The sequence below is a fragment of the Pseudochaenichthys georgianus genome, chromosome 7 (assembly GCF_902827115.2).
Source record: "Pseudochaenichthys georgianus chromosome 7, fPseGeo1.2, whole genome shotgun sequence".
NCBI lineage: Eukaryota > Metazoa > Chordata > Actinopteri > Perciformes > Channichthyidae > Pseudochaenichthys > Pseudochaenichthys georgianus.
In genome coordinates, this window is record NC_047509.1 from 36,773,298 (window position 1) to 36,786,104 (window position 12,807).

At 39.1% G+C, this 12,807-nt stretch overlaps 1 protein-coding gene across 2 annotated transcripts in view; it reads right to left on the reverse strand.

Moving 5' to 3' along the window:
* Window positions 1–12,807, reverse strand: part of klhdc8b (kelch domain containing 8B) — a 334,510-nt gene that overhangs the window by 152,054 nt on the left and 169,649 nt on the right. For both annotated transcript variants that reach the window (XM_034086708.2, XM_034086709.2), the window contains one exon: window positions 2,843–3,007. In XM_034086708.2, the coding sequence (XP_033942599.1) occupies window positions 2,843–3,007 (165 nt within the window). The remainder of the gene's footprint in view (window positions 1–2,842; window positions 3,008–12,807) is intronic.

Sequence of the window (12,807 nt, forward strand, 5' to 3'; positions counted from 1 at the left end):
TGAGACATCGAACGGAGTGTTATGAATGAGAACTGGTAGGTTTTCGCCTGTTTGGGGAGTTTATATCGAGTGTACTTCTTTTGAATGGACAGCTAGCAGGCATAGACAGTATTTAGCCAGCATGGAATGTTGCGTAAAATAGCACCATAGGCATTAATGTTCATCATATAAAGTGTGGCATGTAAAACCTTTTATGCAATTGACAGGAGAGATTCATGTGATTGGTTGTTGGTCGCGTTGCTCGCGTAAACTCCCCAAGCTCAAGACACGCCCATCGCCAAGCGGCAACGCACGCTGCCGTGTGTAGGGGTCATTACTCCAACCCAATCTCAACCAAATGCAAATGCCTCCATAACCTGTTAAGCCCTGAGCCTGTTTTTCAGGCCTCAGGCTCGAAAATGACATGCCCAGAACAAATGACTATATCTTCACTTCTAAAAGGGTTAAATTAATCATCTTTTTTCTCAAAGCAATGATAAAGCTGTGAGTTGGATGCAGAGGAGTCAGAATCAATATAGATGTTTTTATTTTAAAGTTAATTCAGATTGAACATAGTAAAACAAATTAAATTATAGTTTCCGTCTAAAGAAAAACCCATTACTTAGTGAAAACCACCCTTGAATGATGGAATAGTAGACAAAAAGCTTAAGGAATCCAAACTATAACATATAATAAGTACCTGTCCCTGTATCAAGATTGATGCAAAACCTGTTTGACCTTTTTAGAGAGATTTAGAAAAAGAAAAAAACACCTCTGGGGCCAATTGGGTGGCTTTGCCATATCTCTGGAACCCATGGGTCGATTTTGATGATTGACATCTCTTTTTAACTGATATAGCCAATAGAATCGAGGGGGGGGGTTCCTAAATCCATCTAAACATTACCATTGGTGAATGAGAGTGATGCACAGCTAGCATGCCAAAAACCGGAAGCTGGGTTACAGCTCTCATACACTTTATATGAACACTCTGTTTATTGACATAAATATGATGATGGATTATCAGTAATCATTTCAAAGTGACACAGAGACATTGGATTAACCTTTAGCCACGTTTGTATGCGTTGTAATGCTCTTGAACACAACCTTTGATCAGAAAACAGCAACGATAAGACGTATTTGCTTTTTTGGCCCCGTAAAGTGAAATTGTGTCTTGTCTTTGCTTGCCTTTTTGGTTGGACAGTGATGATACGTATACTATTGGAATCTGTGGAATCTCAGCTTTCATATGCTATATAGTTTGTGCAGATCCGAGGAAAAATAAAATATTCTACCGTGAGTTATGTGTTAAGTGCGTTAAGTGGGTATGACACATTCATAGTTTGTTAAATGTTAAGGAGCCCTCAGACGCTGTTTCTTGCAAGATCCCGGGCTGAACAGGTTAAACTACGTCCCATAATTTGCTTCCGTTATAATTGATGCAGTCAATGCCTAACAATTTGGATTCTCCCTGCAGTGATCAAGATTGCCAATAGTTGATTACTGCCTACTAAGCTAACCCGAACCCTAACACAATACTCCCAATGGCAACAAGGTACGCTATTTGGTTTATTTCTGTAGGTAAAAAAGAGAAGCCATGACTTTCCCTACACTAAAATGCATGTTATAAAAGGCACAAACTACTAAATGCATATGGAATTGTTGCAATACAAGTCGCTAAAGGGATTAAATGAAAAACGCAATCAGTGTAAAAAGTCGTAACTTACTTAAAGTGGACCTATCATGCTATATTTGAATAATATATTGTAGGGCCAATCCTATACAAAACATGTCTGTGAAGTTTTTTTTTACAAATACCAAACAGATCATGCATTTTAGCCATGCCTCATTTCGCTCTATTTGCTCTATTCCAGCCCTGTTTTTGCAAGGGTTGATTCTGTGGCAAATGAGCTGCAGCTGACCACGCCCCCCTGCAAAGGAGGGGGGCGAGGCACGAGCGTCATGTTACCATGCTGTTACCATGCCATGGCAACCTCTCATTCCCCTGATAGGTGGAGAGTTGCCCATATACAGTAGGCGGAGCTCCCCGTTTCTGACATCAGAACAATTTAAAATCTGTATCAGTCTGTATCAGATCCGTTGCGGTCCCGTTTTTAGAGATGTGGGTATGGAGGAAAAGAGAGAGGGTTGTGTTTTCTGACACTTGGTGAGTTCCCTGACACACCAGGGACACATATTCATGTATAAAAGACGTACAAAAGTGCATTTTGCATGATAGGTCTCCTTTAAGTATGTTATTTAGAAAAAAATACTTAAGTGTCTATGCTAGAGTAGTAACTATATTATGTTTACCATGTTTACCATCTTAGTATAGTGTGTTAGCATGCAACATTTGCTCATTAGCATCAGACAAAGTATAACCAAGGCTTATGTTATTCTGAATTGAGAAATGTACATTTTGATCTGATGTTGGTGCTATATAAACAAAGAAATTGTTAACATGTTTACCGCAATCTATTTAACAGTTGTTGATAATGTTCAACAACAAATGTTTACCTCGTGTTGTTTTCGCCAGACAATAAACTCCAGTTCACGAAAGAATAATTAATCCTCTTGGGTAATAAATGTCGTATTTGCACATTTTATGGCAATCCAATAGTTGATCCAACGCAACAACTACCTACATGTGGTTATCTCACACGTTTTATATTTAGCAGAGTATTTATCTGAAAATTTACAAATCAAAATATGATGATTGTGATTGGATTATTTCACATAATGTTGAAGCCAATTCATGGAACCACTTGCGAAACAGAGAGTATTGGTAAATAAAGTAATTATATTTTATATATTATAAAATGATGAACTAAAAAGGAGAACAATTAGATTAGAAATTGTTTCCTACCCATCATGTAGATTTTGTTTCCTCTTACGAAGGGCGTGGCTCCGTACCGCGGCGTGGGCATGGAAGTCATGGGCTGCCATTGGTCCTTCTCCGCCTCATAGACCCTCACCAGAGCCTGTGGCGTTGTGTCGGCTCCCATTCCTCCCAACGTGTACACCTTTCCATCTGCACAGACACAAGCCAGAGAGACAAATTAACACATTTAAGGAGCTTATTATAGTAAACTGTCTTGGTGCAACCATGCAGTCAATAGACATTTGCTCTCTCGCAGGTTAATGTGGGGTGAATTAAGGAATAACACCTCTTCAAACACCCAGAGAAAGTCATGAATCACCGCCTTTTTGGTATAGCTGTCAAGTCTGCTATCTGTCTCATCAGTTCACATCCAAACAACCTGAAATATTTATGCCCAGGGCTGAGAAACCTTGAGATAACCCTTGAATAACTTACCACAAGGACACAGCGAACATCCCCAACTACTGCAGTGTCATTAGAACATAGAGAGAAGCAAAAGAAAGGGAGATGAGGAAGTGCTGAGTAAGTAAACTCAGTGTTCCAGCTGGGAGAGTTGAAAGGACAGTGAGGAAAGAGGAGAAGATACAGGACGTGAAGAGAGGAGGAATCAAGAGGAGAGGAGAGGGAGAGGGGGAGATTCTCAGTCCTCCAGACAAATGGCACATCCCCAAAGCTGTGACTTAAACTGTGAAGAATAAAGCAATAATAAATGTGTCACTCGGATTGCAGCTCAACACAAGTGTTATAGTTAGCAGCTCAGCGCAGTTCTGCTGTTGTATATAAAATAAATGACAAAGCTCATCTCAAAAATCCATGTCGCAATGCATCATGCGGAGGCAGGGCCAGGAAATAACGGAAGGAATTTGCATAAAGTCCTTGGCTTGTGAGAGCAAATTCAAATCACCAGGGATCTCGTGCTGATTCCAAAGAGCCACACTTAGCACAATGTAAATGGCTGGTGCTGTAATGAGATATTAATTGAGGTAGCTTTTCACTCAACATACATTATATGCCTCTCCATTTAGCCTCATTTGTATTTCCACCAGTGTGGAAACGATTAGATTATTTTATGCTGACTAAGTTTAAGCAGGCTAGCATGGTGGTCGGAACAACGGCTATCCCCACTGAAATCTAAAGAAGTGCACAAAGGATGCAGGGGAAACAGGAGAGACGATTGAGGAGAGCTTGGTCCAGAGAAACCGTGTCTCCCTCCCTCTCATCATGACCAACATAAGATCACTGGCTAATAGAATGGACAAGCTAAGTGTGTTAGGAGGAGCTAGGAGTACAACGGAATAGATGTCAGTGTAAATGTCGGCAACTTTTTCGTTTTTTGAACAATAGGAAGTTATTTCAAATTGTAATGACGATCTTATAAATGTCCACTTAATGACGTAGTGGAATATAATGGCTGCCAGAGTGCTGGAGTGACAATTGTAAACGTTTTGCATTCAAGGCCACTGCACTGTGTGTGTGTGTGTGTGTGTGTGTGTGTGTGTGTGTGTGTGTGTGTGTGTGTGTGTGTGTGTGTGTGTGTGTGTGCGTGCGTGCGTGCGTGCGTGCGTGCGTGCGTGCGTGTGAAATGGAAAGTTGAAAGGATAACAGGTAGACATAAAGTGCATTCAACCACAATGACAAGTGCATGTGTATAGATTTGCATACGAAGGTGTCTATAATAGAGCAAATTATTTCCCATGCACGATGTGTGTTGTGCGTGAACCAATTTAAAAACAGCACAAAGAAAGTACCTGTCAAACCGTCTGTCATACTTAATTGATTTTACTTGAGCTTTTACACTTCCAACAGCTCCTTTGTCACAGCAGTGTGATACGAATTGTAATACACAATGACAACCTATTTTCATTGAGATTAAATGCAGAAAAAAATGCCCAGAAGTCATGTTCAATGATTTAACATATTCCAACAATGTTTGTTCCATATAACATGAAAAGATATCCAAATATAATCTGGAAAAAGCCAGTTTTAAAAATATTGCTTCTCTGCTCAATAAATATTAACAAGGTGAAAAAGGAATATATATTGAACTAAACGACAAAAGACATTTGGACTTTTACTCACATTATACACAGTTCACAATTGATCACAGAGCCGATACAGCATAATCAAAGCATACCTGAGACAATATCCACTTGAAAATCTGCTCATGTAATAGAATCAATTGGAAATGATATGATACATATGCTGCTGTTATTTATTTAGTTAACCCAATATAGTTGAAGGTGATCAACTGTAGATTCAGAAATTGGACATATATACAAGAAGATTGGTCACAACATCACCTCTTTGACAACATATTGAAGACCGCATATGAACAAATGCAAACAGAAATAAAGTTATGCCTGCTCCCTGTATCTGTCAATAATTATTTAATCATACCGAGAACTCTTGTTCTTAAGTCATAAACACAGGAATAGATCCGCAGAATGTTTCCTTTGTACCTTCAGGCTTGTGTATTGTTCTGAGGGGTTAAGCTGTAACTGGTACAGCGGCTGTTGTGTTTCTAAGGAGAGCGGTGCTGCCTGAGTCGGCGCTTTGCACAGTGTGTAATTGTAGCCGAGTGTTGCCCAAAGTTCAAATGACTTGAACTTTGACCTCGATTGCTGCTGTCTTTTTGACTGGCAACCAATCAGGTGATAGCTGTGCTAAACAGCACAAGGGTGGTAACCAGAAACAAAACTTAACTGGCTGTTTTCACCGGAAGGCTCTGCGTCCTACTTTGGGGTGAGCAAAGAGAAAATGACACATCATGAAGGCAGCTTTAGGGTTGGGGTAAGTCTATGCAGATGATAGCTTTGTTTTTGATGTTTTGTATTAAGAACCTGACTTCACTGCAACCACTCATTAAACCAAATCTAAACCAAGAAATACAGTCTGTTTGCCATGACGATAACTATCCACCAATCTGTTCTGTTGTATATCTCCCTGCTGATGTTTGACACTCCCTTTCCTCCCACTCTGTTACCTGTGACCCACAGCCTCTCACCATCACTGTGAGCAGTGTGTTTTTGTGTTTGCATGAGAGCTTGTTTTTTATTTGCCCAGCTGTGGACGAAACCATGAGCAATCTTCTCTAATTACAAAAACCATGATCTATTCTCTGCCCGTCACCCCTGGAGACTCCATGGCAACCACAGCGTAACCTACAGCCTGTTATTAGAGGGTGGCTGTTTGGCAGGTTGGTCCTTTGTGGACAAACTCTGTCAGCACTCAGAGCCAGACCCCTACCTGGAGCTAAGTGACACAATAATAAGGTTTCTGGACAAAATATGCACCCTGTAATGATCATACAAATAATCAAAAACAACAAGTGCAAATTCAATGACAGAAGATGTTAAGGACAAAGCATTAATGGACCGTATTACACATAAGTTAATGTTTCCAACACACAATCATAATTGTATAGGATACATTTTAATGTATTTTCTTGGAAAATAATTTGCTCCAGAAATTATCCAAAAAGGTTGGGGCAAAAATAAATTAAACCTAACTACTTACAAATATTTCATCCTCAAGCCCTTTACTCTGCTTTCTTAAAATGTTCACTATTTGTTTGTCTGCCCCCATAATGCAGTGCTCTCAGACCAGCTTAATGTAAAGACATCAAGAGGGGTGCCCATGTTCCCTGCAGAACTTGAGTTTTATTTACTCTGAGTATTTGATAAAAAAAATGAACCCTTTTTAAAGTTGAATAGCTCATTTAGTTTTTTTTAAAAGCTACATTCTGCGCTGCGGCGTTTTTAGCGATCGCGGCCACTCTAGTCAATGGGCGCAGTCGCCGCGCGGCGCAGTCGCAGACGCTTCTGGTGGGATCAGGGGGTTAGCCTCTTAAGTTGTATTAAGTTAAAAGGGTGCTTATATAATAATATTTTCAAATCCAGGCTAAGACTGGATTTAGAATATTATTATAAAAAGTTTGAAAATAAATACATATACTTATAATCTTTGCTAAGCTTTGAATGAAAAGTTATAGCTATTACTGCTGCCTGGATAAGATTCACCAGCAACCATTTTTGTTTTGCTAATACGGCAAATTTAAAATCCTGAAGCTGGAAAGTCCTTTAGAGGCAGTGCAATTCGGAAGGATTCGCACTTTAATAATAATAATAATCCTTATATTTATTATAGCTCTTTATCAATGACTCTCAAAGCGCTTTACAAATACACATTACACATACAGATCATACATACATGTAATGGTCATCTACTGTGGACAATACCCACAGGAGCAAGTTCAGGTGAAGTGTCTTGCCCAAGGACACACCGGCCTGACGCAGTGGGACGGGAGCGGGTTTCGAACTGGAGTTCCCCATCACCCCCTTGATCTGATGATCAAACGCACAGACCACTGCGCCGCCCGTCCCAAACCACTTTGATTCAAAATGTTTAGAACAGACCAGGGCTGACATCCTGCATCTTTCTCAAAGGTGCAACATTGGTTTGGAAGTGTGTGAGCATGTGCGTGTAAATGGTCTGCATGTATAACACCATTTTCCAGTCTTCAAAATTCCTTAAGCACTTACAGTGTCAGCATTTACCATTCACACACACATGCATACAGAGGCTGCCACAAAAGATGCCACCTGCCCAGGCACACTAACATTCACACAAACTCACACGCCACTGGCCCAACAAGTCCTCCAACTCATACGACCAAATGGGCCGATTGTTCGGGCCCTCATTACGACCAAAAATGTTGTTTGTTCAAGCGCTTAATACGTCCTATAATTACGTTTTAAAGTGTTCGCCCTCGAGTGCTCCCGTTGAATGCAAACGTTACAGATGGTCGATTATTCACAAATAACCCTCTCTGTAAAATCCTAAATTGTAGGATAGTTTGGCCATTAAAACGCTTTTTGATTAGATTTCTAGCGAGAAGTATATATTGTACTTTTAGAATCCACGTCCAGTCGATATGTAGGATCTATAGTTTGATAGATATTACGAAGATGATTTGAGATTTCGTCAGGAGAACGTGTATATGCGGCAAGCTTCCATGTAAAGTTACGGGTTGAAAACAGTATTTCCGGTCTCGACGTTTTCATAATAAAACCAATGATCAAATGATTTAACAGTGATATCTGCACTACTCATCCACTAAAAAACATCAGTTTATCCTTGTTAATTATACGACATTTATTGGTTTAAATTGTGTACAATGCTTTTGTGTTTTTCCCATGTTTTTCTCTTTCGATTCTGAGAGACACGTTTCTTTTTTCAGAGGTTTTATAGGCTAAAACAATGCATGTCGGGAAATGGTGTTTGTGATATGAAATCGGAAAAACTTTTTTTTTAATTAAAATAATACTTTATTCCCAGTGTTCTTGCTTTTCTCTTTGAAAGTCATCACATAACGGCATTGTAATACACGGTTCGGCTGCATTAAATATTACATATCTGCCATATATATTTATTTGTAGAGCCCTGATCAGAAGACCTTTTGACAAACTGTAAGAAATGCCGCCAAAACTGAATATGTGACGTGAATCATAAAAATATTAGCAATTAAACAACATCTTCTATTTCTTTTCACACAATACGTCTCCTTGCAGTATCAACACTAATTCGGCTGACTTTTATATTTGATCGATAAGCTTCAAATCGAGAGACTGAAACTGTATTTTCCTTTGCCGTTCTGTTTTAATTTCACAATAAAGTTAATAGTCATATTATGTTTGATATTATTATGTTTTATTAACTACACCACTGGCTTTTTAACCCGCACCGCCTCACCTAGTGGTTAAAGCACGTTATTGAATTTTGTTGTTGAATAAGTTTTATTTGATGAAAACATTTAAATATTAAGAGTAGCCTGCATACACAATAGGGGGAAAGTAGAAAGCATGATATAAATATAGAATAGAAAATATCAAGAAGATACTGTAGTGATCTCTACAATAAAACAGTTTAGTGCAGGACATCCAAAGATATTAACAGGAGGATGTGCAAAACAGACAAACTAATAAGGCTTTATTTAAACATTAAAGAATAGTTTAAGTTAAGGTCTTCTTTTGAATAAGAAAAAAACGTTGGCGTTATCCACAGATAAATATGAAGTCTGACAAAGTACTTAACGTCCAATATATTGCATAGTTTATTTTGGCACTTGACAATCACCTTCCCTGCATTTGACTCAGGTGGAACTAAAGTCTGATTTAAGGGTTGTTTATATTTCACATCATTAATCAGAATCTGCAAAGTAAGTAAAATACATGTAGTGGAGTAAAAATACCAGGTTAACCTCTGAATTGTGGTGGAGTAGAACAAAGTAGTACATGCTGCTGTAACAAAAACATTTCCCAACTTGGGATCAATAAAGTATATCTTATCTTATCTTAAGATGATCGATGGCTACTGCCATATTTGCAAAATGTGCCTCTGAACCTTGACAAGTGCATGTTTCAGGCTTATCAATGAACAACAGGAGGGGTCACAGACATAAGACCAGCTGTTAAATAAAGCTCTTCTGACCTTAGGTGTCATGTGGGTATATTAATTCACCCATTTATTAATTATATGTTTTAAATTTGATAACACCACTGTGTTTCGTATCCCCTAAACCTCCAGGGTGTACTGTACACAGTTTAATACTGGCAACTTCTAATTGTGGGAAATATGAAAACGCCTTATAAAGAGACGTGCCATAGAGCATGTTGCGAAACACACAATACCCAGCATATGTAGTTCTGGGGGGGGGGGGGCTGGAGCCGGGGTCTGGACCCGTCCAATTCCAGTTTTGGATAGTCTGCCGTGGTTCCATTCCATTTCATAGAGCTGTTTGACGCTCAGCGTATCCTTGTCGCACTGCCACTCCAACATCCAATCACAGGGCTTGATGACTAATCACAGGGTTTGTAAAGCAAGGCGGATGTTGTAGTCCCAAACGATAGCTGGGGATTCTGGGTAGTGTAGTGTCTTCGGCCATCCAAAACTCCGAAAAAACTATTTGTTTCTCTGAATCGAAGGTTAAAAACACAAAAGCATTGTACACAATTTAAACCAATCAATATTATGTAATTAACAAGGATAAACTGATGTTTTTTAGTGGATGAGTAATGCAGATATCACGGTGTAATCATTTGACAGTGAGGGGAATATATCCGGTGTTATTATGAAAACTTCGAGACCGGAAAAACAGTTTTCCCCCACGCTAACTTTACATGGAAGCTGCATACACGTTATCCTGGCGAGACCTCAAATCATCTTCGTAATATCTATAAACTATAGATCCTACATATCGACTGGACGTGGATTTTAAAAGTACAATATACACTTCTCGCCAGAAATCAAATCAAAAAGCATTTTAATGGCCAAACTATTCCACAATTTAGGATTTTCCAGAGAGGGTTATTTGTGAATAAACGTCCCTCCGGAGCGTTTGCAATGAACGACCACTAGAGCACCTCTAGTGGTCGTGTAAGAAACAACATACACTTTAAAACGTGTCTCTGGGTCGTAATAAGGGCATGAACAATCGACCTATATGGTCGTTTTTTGTAGGAGGACAGGCTGCACTGGCCATGCCATGGGGAGCAACTTGGGGTTAGGTATCTTGCCAAAGAACATATCGATATGTTGACTGCAAGGATGGGGATCCCTCTAAGTAATACACAACTTGGACAAAACTTGAATGCAATGCGACTTCCTCAAACTAAACCGTGAACAATCTGACATGCTACTCATTGGTCCCAAATCCCTCACCAAAAACAATAACAACTTCTCCCTCACCATTGATTACTCCACTCTGTCTCCCTCCCCACACATCCACATCCTTGGAGTCACTGTATACAGCAACCACACCTTTGAAACCCATTTAAACCACACAGCAAAACATAACATCCACCCACCACTCTCCATCTTTGCTGCCGAAACCCTTATCCATGCCTTCATCTCATCCAGACTGAACTACTGCAACAGCATCCTGTATGGTACATCATCTAAACTCAATCATCTTCAGTACATCCAGAACTCTGCTGACCACATCAACCCTGCCTGCAGAACTTCCATTTGCTCCCTATGTGTCAACAAATACATTATAAAATCTTTCTCCTAATGCACTAAGCACTCAACAACCAGGACCCCTCCTACCTCACAGACGTTATCCACGACCACACTCCTTCCCGCAGCCTAAGCATGGTCACTAATAATGAGCAACAGAATAGCTGGGTTTCCCACACAGAGGTATTCCATCTCATCTTTGACATTTGGAAGATCTTTCAATGGGATGGTTTTCACAAATCAATACTTGGATTGGCAACACTTTTCTGATTTCCTCTAACAGTGGACTAGGCAATTGTTAGAGTTAGGTTAAAAGCGTTATTGTTTCAGGGGTACATTTTTAGAGGTAGTCCTCATTTATAAATTCGCTCAAGATGAATCTGCAATTAGAAAACTATACATACATCTGCCTTTATCGCAAATCCAAAGTACATTTCCTCCTTGGAACCACAAAGCAGGGACAACGTTCTCCAATGTTCCTGACCTGACAGTACTCTGCTGTTCTGACAGAGGCAATCTCCCACAGTGACCTTAAAAGGGCACTTCACTCTTCCTAATGAACACTCGATACTGGATCAATAAATCCCTCTGCCTATTGGTAACTATAGTCACCATGCACTATATGTGTCACTGTATCAATGAGGACAGACTGGAGTCCGGAATGAACAAGCCTGAAGGCTACTGACAAAAATAGACTTACTGCACTCATATGTGTACCGGTGAAAATCTGAAAAGTTGAACTTGAAATTACTTTGTTTATACTTTTTGTTCAATAATTTAAAGTAGGCTTGTTCATAAAATGCATTAAAACTAGTTTCTACTAGATCCCTCAATAATGTTTGTTAAAATTAAGACCAATCTGTATAGGTTAACAGCTTTAATATAACAGGTACGACCTAACCTAGGATAAACAAAAAGGTATTAATTTCAACATGTTTGACTACTGTAAGTTATGTGACATCTCCAAATGAGTCGTGTTGAAATAAACAACATTTACATAATTAAAATGTTTTTTCCTTAGGTTTGCTGAGAAGCTGCACAACATGTTCCCATTACTCCTTTATTCAACATAGGAGATGATGGAAACTACATAGAGAGAAGGGGTATGCAACAAAGGTACCAGGTGGGGATTGAACCCCAGACAATTCCCCCTGGCAATTACGTAAATGGTCCTCGTTCTAAAGTTACGTATATAAATGAAGGCTTGCGAAAACTCTTAATTTATATTAAAGGAAGCTCAAAGTAAATGCCTATAGAGTGATTGTATGATTTTTGTTTGATTTTAAAAATAAAAAGGCACAGAAACTAACTTTTTTTGTTAAAGGAAGCTCAGGTTTAGGGTTATTTTTATATAAAGCCACAACACAGCCACTGTTGCACTGACAATATTAGAATTGGGATGCACATCAAGTGCCTGTCACACAGTCAAAAACATTTTTGTTTTCTGTCAGAGTTTTGCTGAAATGACAGTCTAACCACAGCTGTGCCAGGAGTGCAAGACAATAAGGACACTTCATATACACAGAGAAAATATGTTGAGCCCTTCATAGTGTATAGGTAGAGCGGATAATCATTTTCATTTCATGTAATCATTTATTTGAAGAGGGACAGTGCACATTGATGAACATTTAAAACAAATAATGCTTTAAAACGTAATCATGCCGGATTTTAGCTTTGAGCTCATTTCCACCCGTAGTCCCTCACATACAACATTTAAGAACATGACATTTATTTTTATACATAGCAAATATAAATGATATGCAGAAAGAGCATGAGGAGCAGACAAGCATTAACCACTTGGCAACAATGTAGCAGCTATATAAAGTGCAGGAGAAGATAAAAGAGCTACATAAAGTGCAAGAGGAGATACCCCTGTGTTAAAGTGCATTTAGCGGTGATGGCGCGTTTGTTTTTTTGTTTCTCAACCATTCTTT